The sequence below is a fragment of the Cuculus canorus genome, chromosome 1 (assembly GCF_017976375.1).
Source record: "Cuculus canorus isolate bCucCan1 chromosome 1, bCucCan1.pri, whole genome shotgun sequence".
Taxonomy (NCBI): domain Eukaryota; kingdom Metazoa; phylum Chordata; class Aves; order Cuculiformes; family Cuculidae; genus Cuculus; species Cuculus canorus.
The window spans coordinates 208,570,476-208,594,008 of NC_071401.1; the positions used below are offsets into that span (position 1 = coordinate 208,570,476).

A 23,533-nucleotide genomic window follows, 5' to 3' on the forward strand; every position below is an offset into this window, starting at 1 on the left:
ACACCCCCAAGCGAGACCACACCCACTCAGCCCGAATCACGCCTCCTCATCTGCGTGGCCACGCCCCCCTCCCGCCCTGACCACGCCCCCTCCGCGCTTGGCCACGCGGGTTCCCCTCGCGCCCCCTTTTGCCGACGTGTCCCTTTGCTCCTCGTGCCCCGGAAGTCCCGCCCACTCTCTCCCCTCTCCGAGGGGGGCGTGGCCTCTCCTGACGTCACCCACCGCCCCTCGAGCCGCCATTGGCCGCGGCGCGGCGGAGCCGCTCTGCCATTGGCCCGCGCTCTGAGGGTGGGGGGCGTGGCTTCGCGCTGAGCCCCGCCTCCTCCTCGCCACCGTTTCCCCCCTTCCGGCGGCTCCGCTGCGATCGCTCTCGTCCCGCCATGGCCGCCCCCGGCCCGCCCGGCCCCGCCGCGCCCCTCGCCGTGCAGAGAGGCATCGTCAAGATGGTGAGCGCGGCTGAGGCGTGGCGGGGAACGGGGTGCCCCCCCCGGGAAACGGGGGAACCCCCCGGCAACAGACACCCCCCCGGGAACGGGACCTCCCTTAGGCCCCCCTGGAACGAGAACCCCCCCGGGAACGTCCCCCTCAGCCCACCCGGAGAAACGGGACCCCCACCGGGGAACGGGACCCCCCCCCAGGAACGGGACCCCCCCCCGGGAACGGGAACCCCCCCGGGGGAACGGAATCCCCCCCGGGAACGGGACAACCCCCCCGGGAATGGGACCCCCCACTCAGCATCCCGGGGAACCCCCGCCCCGGGGAACGGGACCCCCCCTTCAGCCCCCCGGGGGAACGGGGCCCTCCCCCGTAGGCCCCCCAGGAACGAGAACCCCCCCTCAGTCACCCCCGGGGGAACGGGACCCCCCCCGGGAACGGGACCCCCCCTTAGGCCCCCCAGGAACGAGACCCTCCCCTCAGCCCCCCGGGGGAACGGGACCCCCCCTTAGGCCCCCCAGGAACGAGACCCCCCCCCCCCCCCTCAGCCCCCCCGGGGAACGGGACCCCCCTGGGGGAACGGGACCCCCCCTTAGGCCCCCCTGGAACGAGACCCCCCCCTCAGCCCCCCCTGGGGAATAGATCCCCCCCCAATTCCCGGTGCTGTCCCCCCAAACCCCGGTGCCCGGGACCCCCCATCTCAGAACCCCCCCCCCGTGTCCGGGACCCCCGAGCTGCCCCCCCCCCCCCCCCTTCCCAATCCACCCCAATCCCTTCCCGGAGTCCGGGACCCCCCAGCTGTGTCCCCCTCTCCTCCTCAGCCCCCCCAGTGCCCGCGACCCCCAAAGTGATCCTCTCCCAGGGGCTCCCCGGAACCCCGAGATGGGGGTACCGGGAATGCCGTTCTGGGAGGATCCTGGGGGGATCCCAGGAATGCCATCCTGGGGGGTACCTGGAACATCATCCTGGGGTGTCCTGGGGGTGCTGGAACACCATCTTGGGGGCGTCCCAGAAATCCTGGAACATCATCCTTGGGGGATCCTGGGAGCGCCATCCTGGGGGTCCCAGGAATGCCATCCTGGGGGGTACCGGGAACGCCGTCCTGGAGGGTTCTGGGGATCCCAGGAATGCCATCCTGGAGGGTACCAGGAATGCCGTCCTGGAGGGTTCTGGGGATCCCAGGAATGCCATCCTGGAGGGTAGCAGGAATGCCATCCTGGAGGGTTCCGGGGATCCCAGGAATGCCATCCTGGAGGGTACCGGGAACGCCGTCCTGGAGGGTTCTGGAGGTCCCAGGAATGCCATCCTGGGGGGTACTGGGAACGCCGTCCTGGAGGGTTCTGGGGTCCCAGGAATGCCATCCTGGAGGGTACCAGGAATGCCGTCCTGGAGGGTTCTGGGGATCCCAGGAATGCCATCCTGGAGGGTACCGGGAATGCCGTCCTGGAGGGTTCCGAGGATCCCAGGAATGCCATCCTGGAGGGTACCAGGAATGCCGTCCTGGAGGGTTCTGGGGATCCCAGGAATGCCATCCTGGAGGGTAGCAGGAATGCCATCCTGGAGGGTTCCAGGGATCCCAGGAATGCCATCCTGGAGGGTAGCAGGAATGCCATCCTGGAGGGTTCCGGGGATCCCAGGAATGCCATCCTGGAGGGTACCGGGAATGCCGTCCTGGAGGGTTCCGAGGATCCCAGGAATGCCATCCTGGAGGGTACCAGGAATGCCGTCCTGGAGGGTTCTGGGGATCCCAGGAATGCCATCCTGGAGGGTAGCAGGAATGCCATCCTGGAGGGTTCCGGGGATCCCAGGAATGCCATCCTGGAGGGTACCGGGAACGCTGTCCTGGAGGGTTCTGGGGATCCCAGGAATGCCATCCTGGGGGTGCCGGGAATGCCATCCTGGGGGCTCCTGGGAGATCCTGGGAGCGCTGTCCTGGGGGGGTCCCAGAAATGCTGGAATACCATCTTGGGGGGGTCCTGGGAGTGCCGTCCTGGGGGTCCCAGGAATGCCATCCTGGGGGGTACCGGGAACATCGTCCTGGGGTGTTCTGGGGATCCCAGGAGTGCCGTCCTGGGGGTCCCAGGAATGCTGTCCTGGGGTGTCCTGGGAGGTCCCAGAAATGCTGGAACATCGTCCTGGGGGGTACCGGGAATGTCTACAGTTCTATGAATAGGATGGGAAGGAGCTGCCAGGGATGCGGTGGGATGGGAAGGGGCTGGAGAGGATGGGTGGGAAGGGAAAGGGCTCCCTGGGATGGGATGGGAAGGAGCTGCTGGGAATGGAATGGGATGGAGCTGCAGGGAATGGAATGGGATGGAATGGGATGGAACGATTCTATGAATAGGATGGGAAGGAGCTGCCAGAGATGGGATGAGATGGGAAAGAGCTGCTGGAAATGGAATGAGATGGGATAATGGGATGGGAAGGAGCTGCTGGGAACGGGATGGGATGGTGGAGCCCAAGATGGAATGGGAAGGGGCTGCTGGAGATGGGATGGGACGGAGCTGCAGGGGATGGAACTACTTAGGATGGAATGGGAAGGAGCTGCTGGGAATGAGATAGGGATGGGGCTGCCTGAGGATGGGATGGGACGAGAAGGGGCCGGGTGGGATGGGATGGGATGGGATGGGGTGAGCGGGAAGGGGCTGCCCAGACGGAATGAGGTGGGAAGGAGCTACTGGGGTTGGGAGAAGATGGGGTGGGAAGGGAAGAGGCTGTCGGGAATGAGATAGGATGGGATGGGGCAGGATGGAGCTGCTGGGGATGGGATGGGATGGGAAGGGAAGAGGCTGTCGGGAATGCAATAGGATGGGATGGGGCAGGATGGAGCTGCTGGGGATGGGGTGGGATGGGATGGGAAGGGATGGGAAACGGCTGTCGAGGATGCGATAGGATGGGATGGGGCAGGATGGAGCTGCTGGGGATGGGAAGGGAAGAAGCTGTCGGGAATGGGATGGGGCAGGATGGAGCTGCTGGGGATGGAGTGGGATGGGATGGGAAGCGGCTGCTCCCGGCTCCGAGCGCTCTGCCATGGCCTGACGGGTCTGACGGCTCAGCACCAGGACTGAAATCCCAATCCGCTGAGCCCGTTGTGTTCCGCCGCCCTGGGATCACCCGGCGTTCCCTCCGCAGGGATGGGATATGGAACAGCCGGGAGGGCTCCGGCGGAGCTCGGCTCCATCCCGCACCTCCGAGCAGGAAACTCGGCGGCGATTCCCGGCTCTGCCAGAGCCGTGAGCAGTTGTGCCGAGCTTCCCGGCGCGGGATCCATCCCTGGGATCTGTCTGCGTAGCATTACCCGCGGGCTCGGCTCCGGCACCTCGTGCTTCCCGGTTTTCTCCGCCGTGACGCTCTGTGTCCCGCAGGTGCTGTCGGGCTGTGCCATCATCGTGCGCGGACAGCCCCGCGGAGGGCCCCCCCCCGAGCGCCAGATCAACCTCAGCAACATCCGCGCCGGCAACCTCGCCCGCCGCGCCGCCGCCGGCCAGCCGGACGCCAAGGACACCCCGGATGAGGTTAGTGCTTCCCGAGAGCGGCTCCCGCACCCCTCAGGGATACGGTGTCCCCGAGGGGCTCATCCACCTCCGGCGAGCGCAGCGCCCGCAGCTTGGCCTGAGGAAGCTCTCGGAGAGTCATGGAGTTGGAAGGATCCAACGCAGGTTGGGTTGGAAGGGACCTGCGAGCCCATCCAGTCCCACCGTGGGCAGGGACACCTCCCACCGGATCAGGGGCTCCAAGAACCATCCAACCTGGCCTGGAACCCCTCCAGGGATGGGGCAGCCACCACTGCTCTGGGCAACCTGGGCCAGGGCCTCCCCACCCTCATCGTGAAGAAATTCCTCCTCATATCCAGTCTAACTCTGCCCCTCTCCAGTTTATCCCCATTCCCCTCGTCCTGTCACTCCATCCCTTTGGGAACAGCCCCTCTCCGGCTCTCCTGGAGCCCCTTCAGGCACTGGAAGCTGCTCTGAGGTCTCCTGGGAGCCTTCTCTTCTCCCCAACCCCAACTCTCTCAGCTGTCCTCGGACGGGAGGTTCTGCAGCCCTCGCAGCATCCTTGGAGCCTCCTCTGGACCCCTTCCAACAGCTCCATCTCCTCCTTCTGCTGAGGATTCCAGACCTGGACACAATTCTCCCGAGGAGGTGTCCCCGGAGCGGAGCAGAGGGGCAGAATCCCGTCCCTCCCTGCTGGCCACGCTGCTCTGGATGCAGCCCAGGACACGGGGGGGTTCTGGGCTGGGACCCCACGGTGGGGCTCCTCTCCACCTTCTCCTCCCCAGCGCCCCAAGTCCTTCTCCTCAGGGCTGTTCCCATCCATCATCCTCAGCCTGGAGGGAAACCATGGATTGCCCCAACCCATGGGTAGGACGTTGCCCTTGTCCTGGTTGACCCTCCTGAGGTTCTCCAGCCCCTCTTCTCCAGCCTCTCCAGGTCCCTCTGGATGAGCTTCTCCTCTCCGATGCCCCCAAGTCCTTCTCCTCAGCGCTGTTCCCATCCATCATCCCCATCCTGGAGTGATCCCAGGGATTCCAACCCCATCCCAGGGGGAGGACATCGCCCTTGGCCGTTGGGTTGAACCCCATGAGGTTCTCCAGCACCGCATCTCCACCCTATCCGGGTCCCTCAGGATGAGCTTTGCCGGTTCCATCCCGTGGGGCACCGGCAGCTCCGTCCTCACCACCGCAGCTCCTCTGCCCCTTCTCAGAGGCGCCGCAGCCCCTTCAATCCTCCCCTCCAAGACCCTTTCCGCACTGCAGCCCCTCCGTGTGGATTTTGGGGCGGAATAGGTCCTTTCTCGCCGCGCTGCAGTCGGGACGCTGGCGAGGACCGGTGGGATTTACGGGAGCAGGAGAAGCTGGTGATGCCTCCAGGTGCTCCGGAACACGGCCACGGGAAGCTCGTTGGGAGCTCTGGATGCCGGAGCCGTGCTGGACGCGGTTGCCATCCTGGCAGTGCCGGGGGTGGCGCGGAGCGCTGGCGGTTAATTGCTCTCCGAAGGGAGTTTTAGCTCTTAAAAGCCTCTCCGAGCCGTTAAATGTCACTCTTCTGAACAAATGACACCCATCAGCTTTGCTAATTGTTCAGCAGTTCGTCACTGTTCTCTCCTCCGGACCGCGTTCCCCACCCACCGCTGCGCCGGAGCGCGGCTGAGTGACGCCAGACCGCGCTTCTCCCTCCGGTGCCGCTCGGATCCGGAGCTGGAGGAGCCCTCGCTGCATCCCTGGCGTCCGGCGTTGCCGCAGCTCCGGCTCAGCTCCCTCCGTCCCCGGTTCGGGGAGCGCGAGGGCAGCTGGAAAACCACCCGCGACCCCTTTCGCCGCGGCCAAAGGGGATCAGCGGATCCCGAGCGGATCCGTGAGCTCGTGGGACGCCGGCGCGGTTCTGGGATGGCGACGCTGCGGCTCACCGCGGTTTCTTTCCCTGCAGCCCTGGGGCTTCCCGGCGCGGGAGTTCCTGCGGAAGAAGCTGATCGGGAAGGAGGTCTGCTTCACCGTGGAGTACAAGACGCCGCAGGGCCGCGAGTACGGCATGGTGTACCTGGGCAAAGGTGAGTGCCGCCATCGCCGCGGTGCCGCCATCGCCACTGTGCCGCCATAGAGGGGGCACCGCGTGGGGCTCATGGTCAGAGTGCACAGGGGCAGCGTGTGGGGCTCCAGGGGCAGCGTGTGGGGCTCACGGCCAGAGCACCCAACGGGAATGTGTGGGGCTCAAGGTGGGAGTGTGTGGGGCTCACAGTCAGAGCGTCCAATGGGAGCGTGTGGGGCTCACAGCAGAGAACCCAACAGGAATGTGTGGGGCTCCAGGGGGCAGCGCGTGGGGCTCGTGGTCAGAGCACACAGGGGCGGTGTGTGGGGCTCACGGCCGGAGCATCCAACGGGAATGTGTGGGGCTCCAGGTGGCGGCATGTGGGGCTCACAGCCGGAGTGTCCAAAGGGTGTGTGTGGGGCTCCAGGTGGGAATGTGTGGGGCTCAGGGCCAGAGCATCCAACAGGAATGTGTGGGGCTCGAGGTGGCAGTGTGTGGGGCTCACAGCTGGAGTGCCCAATGGAAGTGTGTGGGGCTCCAGGTGGGACTGTGTGGGGCTCACGGCCGGAGCACCCAAGAGGAATGTGTGGGGCTCCAAGTAGGAGTGTATGGGGCTCACAGCCGGAGCGCCTGGTGGGAGGCTGTGGGGCTTGGTGAGAACATGTGGGGCGCACAGCCGGAGTGTCCAATGGGAGCGTGTGGGGCTCCAGGGGGCAGTGTGTGGGGCTCACGGCCAGAGTGCCCAACGGGAATGTGTGGGGCTCGAGGTGGCAGTGTGTGGGGCTCAAGGTCAGAGTGTCCAATGGGAGCGTGTGGGGCTCCAGGTGGGACTGTGTGGGGCTCACGGCCAGAGGACCCAACAGGAGGCTGTGGGGCTCCGGTGGGAGCGTGTGGGGCTCCAGGTGGGACCATGTGGGGCTCACGGCCGGAGCGCCCAATGGGAATGTGTGGGGCTCGAGGTGGCAGTGTGTGGGGCTCATGGCCAGAGTGCTCAGTGGCAGTGTGTGGGGCTCCAGGGGGCAGCGCGTGGGGCTCATAGGTGGAGTGTCCAACGGCAGCGTGTGGGGTCCAGGTGGGACCATGTGGGGCTCACGGCCGGAGCATCCAACAGGAATGTGTGGGGCTCGAGGGGGCAGCGTGTGGGGCTCGAGGTCAGAGTGCACAGGGGGAGCGTGTGGGGCTCACAGCCGGAGTGTCCAATGGCAGTGTGTGGGGTTCCAGGTGGGAATGTGTGGGGCTCACAGCCGGAGTGCCCAATGGGAGCATGTGGGGCTCCAGGGACAGTGTGTGGGGCTGACGGCCGGAGCATCCAACAGGAATGTGTGGGGCTCACAGCCGGAGTGCCCAACAGGACCGTGTGGGGCTCGAGGCAGCAGCACGTGGGGCTCAAGGTCAGAGCACACAGGGGGAGCGTGTGGGGCTCACAGCCGGGACGCCGAATGGCTGTGTGTGGGGCTCCAGGGGCAATGTGTGGGGCTCGAGGGGGCAGCGTGTGGGGCTCATGGTCAGAATGCACAGGGGCAGCGTGTGGGGTGCACAGCCGGAGTGTCCAACGGGAGCGTGTGGGGCTCCAGATGGGAATGTGTGGGGCTCGTGGTCAGAGTGCACAGGGGCAGCGTGTGGGGCTCATGGCTGGAGCATCCAATGGCAGCGTGTGGGGCTCCAGGTGGGAATGTGTGGGGCTCACAGCCGGAGCGCCCAATGGGAATGTGTGGGGCTCCAGGTGGGAATGTGTGGGGCTCACAGCCGGAGCGCCCAATGGGAATGTGTGGGGCTCCAGGTGGGAATGTGTGGGGCTCACAGCCGGAGCGCCCAATGGGAATGTGTGGGGCTCCAGGTGGGAGTGTGTGGGGCTCACGGCCGGAGCATCCAACGGGAATGTGTGGGGCTCGAGGCAGCAGTGTGTGGGGCGCATGGCCACAGTGTCCAATGGGAGCGTGTGGGGCTCCAGGTGGCAATGTGTGGGGTTCACAGCAGAGAACCCAACAGGAATGTGTGGGGCTCCAGGGGGCAGCGCGTGGGGCTCACAGCCGGAGTGTCCAATGGGAACATATGGGGCTCCAGATGGGAATGTGTGGGGCTCATGGTCAGAGCGCACAGGGGGAGCGTGTGGGGCTCACAGCTGGAGTACCCAACAGCAATGTGTGGGGCTCCAGGGGCAGCGTGGGAGGCTCTCAGCCAGAGCACCCAAGAGGAATGTGTGGGGCTCCAGGTGGGAATGTGTGGGGCTCACGGCCGGAGCACCTGGTGGGGGGCTGTGGGGCTCCAGGTGAGAACATGTGGGGCTCACAGCCGGAGTGTCCAATGGGAGCGTGTGGGGCTCCAGGTGAGAGCGTGTGGGGCTGATGGCCGGAGCATCCAATGGGAATGTGTGGGGCTCGAGGTGGGAGTGTGTGGGGCTCATGGCCACAGTGTCCAATGGGAGCGTGTGGGGCTCCAGGTGAGAACATGTGGGGCTCACAGCCGGAGTGTCCAATGGGAGCGTGTGGGGCTCCAGGTGGGAATGTGTGGGGCTCACAGCCGGAGCATCCAACGGGAATGTGTGGGGCTCCAGGGGGCAGTGTGTGGGGCTCACAGCCGGAATGTCCAATGGGAGCGTGTGGGGCTCCAGGTGAGAATGTGTTGGTTCGTGGTCAGAGTGCCCAACGGGAATGTGTGGGGTTCCAGGTGGGAATGTGTGGGGCTCACAGCCAGGGTGCCCAACGGGAATGTGTGGGGCTCGAGGGGGCAGCGTGTGGGGTCACAGCCGGAGTGTCCAATGGGAATGTGTGGGGCTCCAGGTGGGAATGTGTGGGGTTCACAGCAGAGAACCCAATGGGAATGTGTGGGGCTCCAGGGGGCAGCGTATGGGGCTCACGGCCGGAGTGTCCAATGGGAATGTGTAGGATGGAGGGACTCGGAGATGGTGGAATGATGGAATGGGATGGAGGGACTCGGAGATGGTGGAATGATGGAATGGGATGGAGGGACTCAGAGATGGTGGAATGATGGAATGGGACGGAGGGACTCAGAGATGGTGGAATGATGGAATGGGACGGAGGGACTCAGAGGTGGTGGAATGATGGAATGGGACGGAGGGACTCAGAGGTGGTGGAATGATGGAATGGGATGGAGGGACTCAGAGATGGTGGAATGATGGAATGGGACGGAGGGGCTCAGAGGTGGTGGAATGATGGAATGGGACGGAGGGACTCAGAGATGGTGGAATGATGGAATGGGATGGAGGGACTCAGAGGTGGTGGAATGATGGAATGGGATGGAGGGACTCAGAGATGGTGGAATGATGGAATGGGATGGAGGGACTCAAAGGTGGTGGAATGATGGAATGGGATGGAGGGACTCAGAGATGGTGGAATGATGGAATGGGATGGAGGGACTCAGAGATGGTGGAATGAAGGAATGGGATGGAGGGACTCAGAGATGGTGGAATGATGGAATGGGATGGAGGGACTCAAAGGTGGTGGAATGATGGAATGGGATGGAGGGACTCAGAGATGGTGGAATGATGGAATGGGATGGAGGGACTCAAAGGTGGTGGAATGATGGAATGGGATGGAGGGACTCAGAGATGGTGGAATGATGGAATGGGATGGAGGGACTCAGAGGTGGTGGAATGATGGAATGGGATGGAGGGACTCAGAGATGGTGGAATGATGGAATGGGATGGAGGGACTCAGAGGTGGTGGAATGATGGAATGGGATGGAGGGACTCGGAGATGGTGGAATGATGGAATGGGACGGAGGGACTCGAGGTTTCGGGGTGGCAGCGTGTGGGGCTCGCAGCCAAAAGTCGTTCCACCACCACCACGTCACGAGGTGACCCGGAGCTCATTCCCACCATGATGCATCTCCTGCATCGCTCCGGGGTTTCCTTCCGGAGTGGGAACGCAAGATTCCCATTGTCTCCTGGGTGGAGAACCTCCCGTGGTTCTCCCTGGGTGGGACAACGAGGAACAGATACTACAGGTGGTCAGGAAGAACGTGGTCCTCACGGGCACGGAGAACTTCATAGCAACGTTCCTTCCATGCTCATCCCAGAGCTTCCAGTTTGCTCATGGATTGGGAGTCTGGGAATCGTTTTGGGATGGACAATGGGGTTTTGGGGAGCTGCTGCTCTCCTTTCCCACCTCATGGGCTGACCCTGGTCAGGACCTCCAGGAGAAATCCCAGGATCTGCGCCCAAAAACACTGGAAAAGGCTTTTGGCATTGACCAACGCCGTGAAGGGTTGATCCATCGCCTCCTTCCTTGGCTGCCGCCTTCGGAGCGCTCCCGCGGTGCCTCCCGCGTAGGTGTCCCCAAGATTGTTCCATCCGAGGTTGTCACAACGCGGAGGTGACAAACGGGGCGTAAAACGCCTCCTGATGAGTTTGTCGGGATTGAAAAGCTCCTGAAGGTGGAAAAGCGGTGGAAGTGATGACGGAATGGGGGCTCTGCAGGGTGGGATTGGCCCGGGCTGGAGTGGAGGGAATCGGAATCGTGAGGTTGGAGAAGACCTTGGAGATCATCAGCTCCAACGTTATCTATCGACGGACCACCGCGGCCACCGCTGCCTCCTGGTCAGCCGCCGGAGACCAACACCCCCGGAGCCTTCTCCATGGGGCACTTTCCGGCTGCTCTTCCCACGCCTGGAGCTGCTCGGGGTTGTTGGGACCCAAGAGCAGGACCCGACCTTGGCCTGGTTGGACCTCATCCATGGATCCATCCTGGCCAGATCCCTCTGCAGACCCTTCCTGCCCTCCATCCATGGATCCAGCCTGGCCAGATCCCTCTGCAGACCCTTCCTGCCCTCCATCCATGGATCCAGCCTGGCCAGATCCCTCTGGAGAGCCTTCCTGCCCTCCATCCATGGATCCAGCCTGGCCAGATCCCTCTGCAGACCCTTCCTGCCCTCCATCCATGGATCCAGCCTGGCCAGATCCCTCTGGAGACCCTTCCTGCCCTCCATCCATGGATCCAGCCTGGCCAGATCCCTCTGGAGAGCCTTCCTGCCCTCCATCCATGGATCCAGCCTGGCCAGATCCCTCTGCAGAGCCTTCCTGCCCTCCATCCATGGATCCAGCCTGGCCAGATCCCTCTGCAGAGCCTTCCTGCCTCCATCCATGGATCCAGCCCGGCCAGATCCCTCTGCAGAGCCTTCCTGCCTCCATCCATGGATCCAGCCTGGCCAGATCCCTCTGCAGACCCTTCCTGCCCTCCATCCATGGATCCAGCCTGGCCAGGTCACTCTGCAGAGCCTTCCTGCCTCCATCCATGGATCCAGCCTGGCCAGATCCCTCTGGAGACCCTTCCTGCCCTCCATCCATGGATCCAGCCTGGCCAGATCCCTCTGCAGACCCTTCCTGCCTCCATCCATGGATCCAGCCTGGCCAGATCCCTCTGCAGAGCCTTCCTGCCTCCATCCATGGATCCAGCCCGGCCAGATCCCTCTGCAGAGCCTTCCTGCCTCCATCCATGGATCCAGCCTGGCCAGATCCCTCTGCAGACCCTTCCTGCCCTCCATCCATGGATCCAGCCTGGCCAGGTCACTCTGCAGAGCCTTCCTGCCTCCATCCATGGATCCAGCCTGGCCAGATCCCTCTGCAGAGCCTTCCTGCCCTCCATCCATGGATCCATCCTGGCCAGATCCCTCTGCAGACCCTTCCTGCCTCCATCCATGGATCCAGCCTGGCCAGATCCCTCTGCTCAGGTTCTCTGGGATAACTCTGTCTCCAAGAGAGCCCTGGGCTGCTCCATGCGCTCCATCTGGAAGATCCTGGGACACTCCACTGGGAATGGGAGGCTTTTCTCCCGCTGCCGTTGGTTGCAGTTCCCATTGGAGCGTTTTTCCGTTGTCTCCCGGCCGCTCCGGGCGTAGGTCCCATCTCACCACCTTCTCTTCTCCTCTTTCCGCAGACACCAGTGGGGAGAACATCGCCGAATCCCTGGTTGCCGAAGGATTGGCTTCTCGCCGGGAAGGAATCCGAGCCAACAAGTACGTACGCGGCGGCATTCCGACGCTGCTCCGGTGATCCCGGTGCCGATTCCGTGTCATTACCACTCCCGTTGGGTTCCTCAGCTTTGGTGGGACACCTCCTTTGGCTCCATAGTGTCCAGGAACCGTTGTCGCTGCGTGGTGACTCCGTGGCCTCGGGAGTGGGGTGGTGGATGTGGAATTGGGCTCCTCCCTGTCCGGAATGCCGAACCGCCGGAGCTGTGGCCGTGGGCTGGAGGACAAAGAGGCTTCTGGAGGTGTTGGTCCACCTCGGGTGGAGTTGAGGAGCTTTAATCCGTGCCGGGGAGGTGATGTGGGGCATTCCTGCTCCTCATCCCTCTTCCAAGCGGAGTCGTGACTTTCCCAATGCTCCGCCCCGGCTCGATCGCATCCGGAGCCGTAGTTGCCGACATCCTCACGCGTGGTCCTACGTGGTCCAACGGTCCAAACTGAGCTCCAACTTGGTCCAAGTTGTGTCTGTGGTGCTTCTATGAACACCTCTTGGACACAAGTTCCACCCCAGGCTGGAAAATTCCCTTTCCGTAACATATTCCTGGCGCACGTGGATGGTTTCCAACGGATCTTTTTGGTAGAGCACTCCATGGAGAGGAGGGTGGAGCCAACAGAGGTCCTTTGCCAAGAGCGGGAGGGCAGGAAGGGTCTGGAGAGGGATCTGGAGAAGCTGAATCCATGGATGGAGGGCAGGAAGGCTCTGCAGAGGGATCTGGCCAGGCTGGATCCATGGATGGAGGGCAGGAAGGGTCTGCAGAGGGATCTGGCCAGGCTGGATCCATGGATGGAGGCAGGAAGGGACCTTCTGGTAGTTCTGCTGCTCCACTCCATCCTCCCGGATGTGCTCCCGGATGGACACTGTGACCCCGTGATGCCCACAGTGACCGGAGAGGGATGTTCTGCTCCCAGATTTGGGTGATGCCGTTGCCCTGAGCTCCACCACCGTCTCCGTTGGCGCAGGACGGAGCCTTTTGCCGTTGAACGTTTCCTGGAGCACCATTGCTGCTCCTCGTTTGTTCTCCTCGTTCCAAGTCTTCGTTAATTAACGGGGGTGTGAGTTGGCGGTCACTCACTCGCTCGCCTGAGTTGGGTTCTTCGGTGGTGACTTCACGGCTCATCACGTTGAGGCTTTGCCCTCGGCTCAAGAATCGTGGAATCGTTGAGGTTGGAAAAGCCTTCCAAGCTCATCCATGTGACCAAACACGGCCCAATGCGCCTCATCGACGTCTGGTTTGGACCTCTCCAGGGGTGGAGACTCCACCACCGCTCTGGGCAGCTTCTGCCAGGGCTCCACCACCCTTTCTGAGAAGGAACGTTCCCAACATTCATTCTAAACCTCTTCCAGCGCAACTCGAGGCCGTTTCCTCTCATCCCATCGCTGTCCCTTGGGAGAGGAGCCCAGCGCCCACCTCTCCAGAACCTCCTTCCAGGTGGTTGGAGACGATGAGGTCCCCCCTCAGCCCCTCTTCTCCATCCCCAGGGCCCTCAGCCGCCTCTCAGAACCCTCGTTCTCCAGACCCTTCTCCAGCTCCGGGCCCTTCTCCGGACGCTGCAGCCCCTCAGGGTCCTTCTTGGAGTGAAAGACCCAAACCTCAACCCCGGAGTGGAGCTGTGTCCTCCCCAGGGGGACAATCCCTTCCCGGCTCCTGGTGGCCACCCCATGGCTGATCCGGGCCAGGATGCCGTTGGCCTTCGTGGCCACCGCTGCCTCCTGGTCTTCTCCAGCTCTGTTGTCCTACGGTTTAGAACACTAAACCACAATCACAGCCGAGTTTGTTGGGACAACGCGTGTGGCTGGGATGGTCTTCTCCTTTGAAGGCTTCCCATGGGAAGAGCCGGTGGTTTGGCACGGACCAAGGTTTGCCGTGGCCACCACCAGCTCTGCCGGAAGCTGTGTCTGCTCCGCCTTCTTGGTGGTGCCCCAAAGCAGCTTCGGAACGGTCCGCGTGGCCCAAAGCTCCGTGAGCTGCTGGAGGTGGTGCTTCCATCAGGTCTATGGACATCAATGGCGCAGCTTCTGGGCCACCGCGTTGGACAAAGTCAGTTTGATCGGTTGTGGGTTGGGGTCAACGGTGAGAAACCTCCTCCGGCAGCTCGGCCACGTGGTGACTTCTCTACATGGGGGTCATCAAAGCCTTTGACTCAGTTTCTCAGAGCATTCAGAAACTGTCAACCTCCGGCCTGGATGGGCGCACGCTCTCCTGGGTGGAAAACGGTTGGATGGCCCCGAGAGTGGTGGTCAATGGAGGTACCTCCAGGTGGAGGTCGGTCACAAGAGGGGTTCCTCAGGGCTCGGTGCTGGGTCCATCCTGGATCAATGACCTGGATGAAGGCATTGAGTGCCCCCTTAGCAAGTTTGTGGATGACACTAAGCTGGGAGGAAGCGTGGATCTGCTGGAGGGTGGGGAGGCTCTGCAAAGGGATCGGAACAGGCTGGAAAGATGTCCTGAGACCAATGGATGAGGTTTAACAAGGCCAAATGCCGGGTCCTGCGTTTGGGGCACAACAACCCTGTGCAGTGCTACAGACTGGGGGAAGAGTGGCTGGAAAGCTGCCTGGAGGAGAAGGACGTGGGGGTGTTGGTTGACAATGACTGAAGGTGAGCCAGCAGTGGCCCAGGTGGCCAAGAAGGCCAATGGCATCTTGGCTTGGATCAGAAATGGGGTCACCAGCAGGGCCAGGGAGGGGATTCCCCTCTGTACTCAGCACTGGTGAGACCGCACCTTGAATACTGTGTTCAGTTCTGGAGCCCTCACCACAAGAAGGATGTTGAGGCTCTGGAGCGTGTCCAGAGAAGAGCAATGAAGCTGTGAGGGGTCTGGAGAAGAAGGGTTACGAGGAGCGGCTGAGGAGCTCAGGGCAATGGAATCACCCAAATCTGGGAGCAGAACATCCCTCTCCGGTCACTGTGGGCATCACGGGGTCACAGTGTCCATCCCGGAGCACATCCGGGAGGATGGAGTGGAGCAGCAGAACTACCAGAAGGTCCCTTCCTGCCCTCCATCCATGGATGCAGCCTGGCCAGATCCCTCTGCAGAGCCTTCCTGCCTCCATCCATGGATCCAGCCTGGCCAGATCCCTCTGCAGAGCCTTCCTGCCTCCATCCATGGATCCAGCCTGGCCAGATCCCTCTGCAGAGCCTTCCTGCCTCCATCCATGGATCCAGCCTGGCCAGATCCCTCTGCAGACCCTTCCTGCCCTCCATCCATGGATCCAGCCTGGCCAGATCCCTCTGCAGACCCTTCCTGCCTCCATCCATGGATCCAGCCTGGCCAGATCCCTCTGCAGACCCTTCCTGCCCTCCATCCATGGATCCAGCCTGGCCAGATCCCTCTGCAGACCCTTCCTGCCTCCATCCATGGATCCAGCCTGGCCAGATCCCTCTGCAGACCCTTCCTGCCCTCCATCCATGGATCCAGCCTGGCCAGATCTCTCTGCAGAGCCTTCCTGCCCTCCATCCATGGATCCAGCCTGGCCAGATCCCTCTGCAGACCCTTCCTGCCTCCATCCATGGATCCAGCCTGGCCAGATCCCTCTGCAGACCCTTCCTGCCTCCATCCATGGATCCAGCCTGGCCAGATCCCTCTGCAGACCCTTCCTGCCTCCATCCATGGATCCAGCCTGGCCAGATCCCTCTGCAGACCCTTCCTGCCCTCCATCCATGGATCCAGCCTGGCCAGATCCCTCTGGAGACCCTTCCTGCCCTCCATCCATGGATCCAGCCTGGCCAGATCCCTCTGGAGACCCTTCCTGCCCTCCATCCATGGATCCAGCCTGGCCAGATCCCTCTGGAGACCCTTCCTGCCCTCCATCCATGGATCCAGCCTGGCCAGATCCCTCTGCAGACCCTTCCTGCCTCCATCCACGGATCCAGCCTGGCCAGATCCCTCTGCAGAGCCTTCCTGCCTCCATCCATGGAGGGGGTCAACTGCTCAGGGAGGTGGTCGAGTCACCTTCCCTGGAGATGTTTAAGGAACGGGTGGATGAAGTGCTGAGGGCCATGGTTTAGGGAGTGTTGGGAATGGTTGGACTCTATGATCCCGTAGGTCATTTCCAACCTGGTGATTCTATGATCAAACCATGGGAACATCCAGAGAAGTGCGTGGAAGGTGGATGTTCCTCGTGATGGAACAGAGAGGAACCCACCGGCTGTTGTCCGCCCAAGCCGTGGCCTCACTCTGTCTTCTCCTGTCCTTCAGCCCCGAGCAGAGCCGTCTGGCCGAGCTGGAGGAGCAAGCCAAGAGCGCCAAGAAGGGGATGTGGAGCGAGGGGACGGGGTCACACACCGTCCGCGACCTCAAGTACACCATCGAAAACCCCCGGTACTTCGTGGACTCCATGCACCAAAAACCGGTTAACGGTAAGGTGGAACCAACTCCAGCCCTTCCTGCTGGAGGATGGGCCGCTCCTGTCCTCGGCCGCTACCCGGCACCGTCTGAGGATGCCGATCCCGGCACCGTCGTGCTGTGGAAGCGTGGGATGGGATGGGTTGAGTTGGAAGGACCTCAAAAAGTCCATCCAGTTCCAACTCACATCATGGATGGGTTGGAAGGGACCTCAAAAAGTCCATCCAGTTCCAACTCACGTCATGGATGGGTTGGAAGGACCTCAAAAAGTCTATCCAGTTCCAACCCACGTCATGGAATGGGTTGGAAGGGACCTCCAAGTCCATCCAGTTCCAACCCACATCATGGAATGGGTTGGAAGGGACCTCCAAGTCCATCCAGTTCCAACCCACATCATGGATGGGTTGGAAGGACCTCAAAAAGTCCATTCAGTTCCAACTCACATCGTGGAATGGGTTGGAAGGGACCTCCAAACCCATCCAGTTCCAACCCACATCATGGAATGGGTTGGAAGGGACCTCAAAGCCCATCCAGTTCCAACCCACATCATGGAATAGGTGGGAAGGGACCTCCAAACCCACTCAGTTCCAAACCACTTCATGGAATGGGTTGGAAGGGACCTCCAAAGCCACTCAGTTCCAACCTGAATCCTGGAATGGGTTGGAAGGGACCTCCAAGCCCATCCAGTCCCACCCCAGGGACACCTCCCACTGGACCAGAAGCTCCAGAAGCCCCATCCCAAGGTGGCCATGGCCACCTCCAGGGATGGGGCAGCCAAGGAGGGCAGGGACGGGACAAGGGGGAACGGTTTTGAGCTGCAAGAAGGGAGATGGAGATGAGATCTTGGGGAGAAATATCCTCCTGGGAGGGTGGGGAGGCCCTGGAATGGGTTGTCCAGGGCAGTGGTGGCTGCTCCATCCCTGGAGGGCTTCAAGGTGTTCAACCCAAACTCTTCTCTGATTCTCTGAACAACCCATTCCAGGGCCTCCCCACCCTCCCAGGAGAACGTTTCTCCCCAAGATCTCATCTCCATCTCCCCTCTTTGAGCTTCAACCCCTTCCCTTCATCCTCTCCGTGCTCCAGAGCCTCTGCCCAGTTTTCCTGGAGTCCCTTTGGGCTGCTCTGAGGTCTCCTCGGAGCCTTCTCCAGGCTGACCAACCCCAACCCTCTCCACCTCAGAAGGCCAAAGGCCGTTTGGAGCTTCGCGGTGTCCATGAAGCCCCTCCGGAGCAGAGCCAACCTCTCTGCTTTTGCCCCACAGCCATCATCGAACACGTCCGCGACGGCAGCGTGGTGAGAGCCCTCCTACTCCCCGACTACTACTTGGTCACCGTGATGCTCTCGGGGATCAAGGTGAGCTTCTCGACCAACAGGTGGACTCCCCAGTCCTCTCCTCACCAAGTTCTTCGGCGCTGCCGTGACCATGGGTGCACCCATGGGTGGCCGAGCAGGACCGGGAGAAGGAGGGATGGAGACCGACTCCCGGCTGAGTTGTCCTCCATCACCCGCTCATCCCACGCCGGTTGCAGCCCGTGTTGTCCATCCTGAGGGAATAGGGTTGGGTGGGGACCATCGTTGGGCTGGTGGACACCGTGCAAGGATCTTCCACTCGGTGTTGACCTTCCTGGACTGGTGTCGTGGCTGCCGGAGCAACCGGAGAGCTCGGCAACCGTTGGCTGATGGAGGAGACAGCTCTTGGGGTGGCTGTTACCCACCTTCTGCCTCGACTTCTTCTCGTGGTGCCCTTCCTGGAGGACCACAACCTTTTCTTCTTGTCTGTTTGACGCTGTTTGGAGGTCCCCCAGGATGATGGGTGGGTTTCCTCCTGATGATGGAGAGAAGGGGCTCCGTCAGTGCCAAACGGCACCAAACCAGAAGCTCCATCAGTGCGGCTGTGGTCCCCGGGGGAGACTTCTCACCCTCTTGAGAAGGTTTTGGGGACCACCTCATGCCCTGACCCTCCTCTCCGTGTCGCAGTGTCCCACGTTCAAGCGCGAAGCCGATAACACCGAAGTCCCGGAGCCTTTTGCGGCCGAAGCGAAGTTCTTCACGGAGTCGCGGCTCCTGCAGAGGGATGTGCAGATCATCCTGGAGAGCTGCCACAACCAGAACATCCTGGGGACCATCCTGCACCCGGCAAGTGGTGGGACGAGAGCGCGGGGGGACATCGCTTCCCGGAGGTGATGGTTGGGACGATGACCATCCAAGGAGGTTCAACCAGAAACGAGAGCCGAGTCCTTCTCTGGGGACACAACAACCCCCAACAGCTCCAGGGGTGGGAAGAGCGGCTGGAAAGGATCGGGAGGAGAAGGACCGGAGGGTGTTGGTCACACATGGATGGAGGCAGGAAGGGTCTGGAGAGGGATCTGGAGAAGCTGGATCCATGGATGGAGGGCAGGAAGGCTCTCCAGAGGGATCTGGCCAGGCTGGATCCATGGATGGAGGCAGGAAGGGTCTGCAGAGGGATCTGGCCAGGCTGGATCCATGGATGGAGGGCAGGAAGGGTCTGCAGAGGGATCTGGCCAGGCTGGATCCATGGATGGAGGGCAGGAAGGCTCTGCAGAGGGATCTGGCCAGGCTGGATCCATGGATGGAGGCAGGAAGGGTCTGCAGAGGGATCTGGCCAGGCTGGATCCATGGATGGAGGCAGGAAGGGTCTGCAGAGGGATCTGGCCAGGCTGGATCCATGGATGGAGGCAGGAAGGGTCTGCAGAGGGACCTGGCCAGGCTGGATCCATGGATGGAGGGCAGGAAGGCTCTCCAGAGGGATCTGGCCAGGCTGGATCCATGGATGGAGGGCAGGAAGGCTCTGCAGAGGGATCTGGCCAGGCTGGATCCATGGATGGAGGCAGGAAGGCTCTGCAGAGAGATCTGGCCAGGCTGGATCCATGGATGGAGGGCAGGAAGGGTCTGCAGAGTGATCTGGCCAGGCTGGATCCATGGATGGAGGGCAGGAAGGCTCTGCAGAGGGATCTGGCCAGGCTGGATCCATGGATGGAGGGCAGGAAGGGTCTGCAGAGGGATCTGGCCAGGCTGGATCCATGGATGGAGGGCAGGAAGGGTCTGCAGAGGGATCTGGCCAGGCTGGATCCATGGATGGAGGCAGGAAGGCTCTGCAGAGGGATCTGGCCAGGCTGGATCCATGGATGGAGGGCAGGAAGGCTCTCCAGAGGGATCTGGCCAGGCTGGATCCATGGATGGAGGGCAGGAAGGCTCTCCAGAGGGATCTGGCCAGGCTGGATCCATGGATGGAGGGCAGGAAGGGTCTGCAGAGGGATCTGGCCAGGCTGGATCCATGGATGGAGGGCAGGAAGGGTCTGCAGAGGGATCTGGCCAGGCTGGATCCATGGATGGAGGGCAGGAAGGGTCTCCAGAGGGATCTGGCCAGGCTGGATCCATGGATGGAGGGCAGGAAGGCTCTGCAGAGGGATCTGGCCAGGCTGGATCCATGGATGGAGGGCAGGAAGGGTCTGCAGAGGGATCTGGCCAGGCTGGATCCATGGATGGAGGGCAGGAAGGCTCTGCAGAGGGATCTGGCCAGGCTGGATCCATGGATGGAGGGCAGGAAGGCTCTGCAGAGGGATCTGGCCAGGCTGGATCCATGGATGGAGGGCAGGAAGGCTCTGCAGAGGGATCTGGCCAGGCTGGATCCATGGATGGAGGGCAGGAAGGCTCTGCAGAGGGATCTGGCCAGGCTGGATCCATGGATGGAGGCAGGAAGGGTCTGCAGAGGGATCTGGCCAGGCTGGATCCATGGATGGAGGGCAGGAAGGGTCTGCAGAGGGATCTGGCCAGGCTGGATCCATGGATGGAGGGCAGGAAGGGTCTGCAGAGGGATCTGGCCAGGATGGATCCATGGATGAGGTCCAACCAGGCCAAGGTCGGGTCCTGCTCTTGGGTCCCAACAACCCCGAGCAGCTCCAGGCGTGGGAAGAGCAGTTGGAAAGTGCCCCATGGAGAAGGCCCCAGGGGTGTTGGTCACCGGCGGCTGCAGCGTCCGGAGAAGGGCCCGGAGCTGGAGAAGGGTCTGGAGAACGAGGGTTCTGAGAGGCGGCTGAGGGCCCTGGGGATGGAGAAGAGGAGCTGAGGGGGGACCTCATCATCTCCAACCACCTGGAAGGAGGTTCTGGAGAGGTGGGCGCTGGGCTCCTCTCCCAAGGGACAGCGATGGGGTGAGAGGGAACGGCCTCGAGTTGTGCCGGGAGAAGGTTGGGATGGACATTGGGAGAAACACGTTTAGGAGTAGAGGAGCAGAGTAGAAGAGCGGTGAAGCGCCGGCAGAGGCTGCCGAGGGCGGTGGTGGCATCTCTGTCCCTGGAGGGATTCCAAACACGCGTCGATGTGGCCCTTTGGGCCGTGGTTTGGTGGCCCCGTGGCGTTGGCTGATGGTTGTTCTGGAGGACCTTGGAGGGCTTTTCCAACCTTCATGATTCCATCATTCTAAAGGCGGTTTCAAGGTCCCGGTGCCTCCGGTGGGGCCTCGGCACAGCCGGCGTGTTGGGATCTTTTCCAATGGGTGTGGGAGGCTGAGGTTGCTCTGAGGGGACACCACGCAACGCTACACCTTCTGACCGGGTCTTCTCCACAGAATGGGAACATCACGGAGCTTCTGCTGAAGGAAGGCTTTGCCCGTTGCGTGGATTGGTCCATCGCTGTCTACACCCGCGGCGCTGACAAGCTCCGCGCGGCCGAGAGGTGAGTCCGACGCCGGGAGCCGCGGTGGGACACATTCCAACGGGTGTCCGCAGTGGTTTCAGCCCCATCTGGACGTCGGGTTCCTCTGGTGGTTCTCCTGGTGGGAAGGGTGGTGCCGTCTCTCCTTGTCCGTTGGCGCCAGCTCCGCTCCGCTGGGCTCCGTTATCCGTGGGGAGGACATCGTCCCGGTCATCGCGGCTCTCCTTCTCACCAGGTTTGCCAAAGAGCGCAAGTTGAGGATCTGGAGGGACTACGTGGCCCCCACGGCCAACCTGGACCAGAAGGACAAGCAGTTTGTGGCCAAGGTGAGTTCCCGGCAGCGGCGGCGCCGACCTCTCCGTGGTCTTGGATAAAGCCGAGGTGGATTCGCCGTGGCTATGTCCCCACCACAGCCCACGGCGGCGCCGGGTGGAAGGGGAGGTGGTTGGTGGGGATGGATGGAGTCATCCATGGCCTGAGCTGCGGCCAAAGCTGAGGGACCACCAGGGAAGGAGGGGATTCCACCCCTCTGCTCCGCTCTGGGGAGACCGAACCCGGAGTGCCGTGTCCAGTTCTGGAATCCTCAGCACGGGAAGGACCCGGATCTGTTGGAGCGAGTCTTGAGGAGGTCATGGAGATGAGCTGAGGGCTGGAGAACCTCTGCTCTGAGGACACGGTGGGAGAGTTGGGGTTGTCCAGCCTGGAGGTGAGAAGGTTCCATGGAGATATTAGAGGAGCTTCCAGTAGGGAAAGGGGCTCCGGGAGAGCCGGAGGGCGGCTCTGGCTCAGGGCTGGGATGAAAGGTCAGACGGAAGCGGTTCGGGACGGACCGTGTCCCGATGGACATCCCGATGGGAAGGAGCATCTCCGCCAGGCGGGAGGACGGACTGGGAACGGGCACTGGGATGCACTGGGATGCACTGGGATGAGCCGAAGTGTTGGTGTCTACTGGGATGCGGTGGTCTGGAGATTCCGGCAGAGGACACGGGAGGAGCAGCCCACTAGATGGAGCTGCCGGATCCGCCGTTCTTGGGAGGTGGAGATGGCACCGAATGGAATTCTTGGAAAGCCATCTTCAGCCCAGCGTGTCCCCCCGGCCGGACCACGTCTGGGAATGATCCCAGTGGCTCCGGGGGGGCCGGAGCCTTCCCTGCCGGCTCCAGTGGTGCAGGAGATTCGGGGATAGGAGCTCTGGAGCTTCTGGAATGGCAAAGCCGAGAGCTCTTGTGGCCAATCCAGTCTGGGTGACACCGTGCGACCGGTGTCGTCGGCTCATCCGTGTGGTGCCATCACCGGGATCTGCGCCGTTGCTCTTATCCTGTGGGATGAGGGTGGGGAGAAGCCGGATGGAAGGAGGCAGGAAGGGTCTGCGGAGGGATCTGGAAAGGATGGATCCATGGATGGAGGCAGGAAGGGTCTGCGGAGGGATCTGGAAAGGATGGATCCATGGATGGAGGCAGGAAGGGTCTGCAGAGGGATCTGGCCAGGCTGGATCCATGGATGGAGGCAGGAAGGGTCTGCAGAGGGATCTGGCCAGGCTGGATCCGTGGATGGAGGGCAGGAAGGCTCTGCAGAGGGATCTGGCCAGGCTGGATCCATGGATGGAGGCAGGAAGGCTCTGCAGAGGGATCTGGCCAGGCTGGATCCATGGATGGAGAGCAGGAAGGGTCTGCAGAGGGATCTGGCCAGGCTGGATCCATGGATGGAGGGCAGGAAGGGTCTGCAGAGGGATCTGGCCAGGCTGGATCCGTGGATGGAGGCAGGAAGGCTCTGCAGAGGGATCTGGCCAGGCTGGATCCATGGATGGAGGGCAGGAAGGCTCTGCAGAGGGATCTGGCCAGGCTGGATCCATGGATGGAGGGCAGGAAGGGTCTGCAGAGGGATCTGGCCAGGCTGGATCCATGGATGGAGGGCAGGAAGGCTCTCCAGAGGGATCTGGCCAGGCTGGATCCATGGATGGAGGGCAGGAAGGGTCTGCAGAGGGATCTGGCCAGGCTGGATCCATGGATGGAGGGCAGGAAGGCTCTGCAGAGGGATCTGGCCAGGCTGGATCCATGGATGGAGGGCAGGAAGGCTCTGCAGAGGGATCTGGCCAGGCTGGATCCATGGATGGAGGGCAGGAAGGCTCTCCAGAGGGGAGTTGGGGTATCCCAGTTTCCCCCACCCATCCCTCCATGCTGAGCCCTTTGGGAGCCCCAGTGCGGATCCATTCCCCTCTCCGGTTCCGTTCCTGTTCCCGGTGCTGCGTGGCTGCCGCGGTGTTGCCGGATGGGCTCTGTTCCTGGTGGATCTCCTCCGTGCGGTTCGGAGCCGCTCTCTGTGCCGGATCCAGAGCGGCACTGTAGAATCCGTGGATTGGAGACTCCCTCGTAGACGGACAATCGGAGCGGTCCCCCTGTGCCGCAGCGCTGCCGGCGCTCACCGCGGTCTCTCTGTCTCTCGCAGGTGATGCAGGTGCTCAACGCCGACGCCGTCGTGGTCAAACTCAACTCCGGCGACCACAAAACCATCCACCTCTCCAGCATCCGTCCGCCGCGGCTGGAAGGCGACGGAGCGCAGGTGACTGCG

General features: G+C 62.4%; 1 protein-coding gene across 1 annotated transcript in view; it reads left to right on the forward strand.

Annotated features, from left to right (window-relative positions):
• The first annotated feature begins 320 nt into the window (after positions 1 to 320).
• The window catches only part of SND1 (staphylococcal nuclease and tudor domain containing 1), a 125,943-nt gene continuing 102,730 nt past the window's right edge, over positions 321 to 23,533 (forward strand). Inside the window, exons 1-10 of the mRNA XM_054083159.1 lie at positions 321 to 446; positions 3,801 to 3,950; positions 5,862 to 5,982; positions 11,855 to 11,933; positions 16,145 to 16,305; positions 17,553 to 17,644; positions 18,269 to 18,427; positions 20,880 to 20,986; positions 21,201 to 21,291; positions 23,411 to 23,524. Coding sequence (XP_053939134.1) covers positions 381 to 446; positions 3,801 to 3,950; positions 5,862 to 5,982; positions 11,855 to 11,933; positions 16,145 to 16,305; positions 17,553 to 17,644; positions 18,269 to 18,427; positions 20,880 to 20,986; positions 21,201 to 21,291; positions 23,411 to 23,524 — 1,140 coding nt within the window. The 5' untranslated portion in view covers positions 321 to 380. The remainder of the gene's footprint in view (positions 447 to 3,800; positions 3,951 to 5,861; positions 5,983 to 11,854; positions 11,934 to 16,144; positions 16,306 to 17,552; positions 17,645 to 18,268; positions 18,428 to 20,879; positions 20,987 to 21,200; positions 21,292 to 23,410; positions 23,525 to 23,533) is intronic.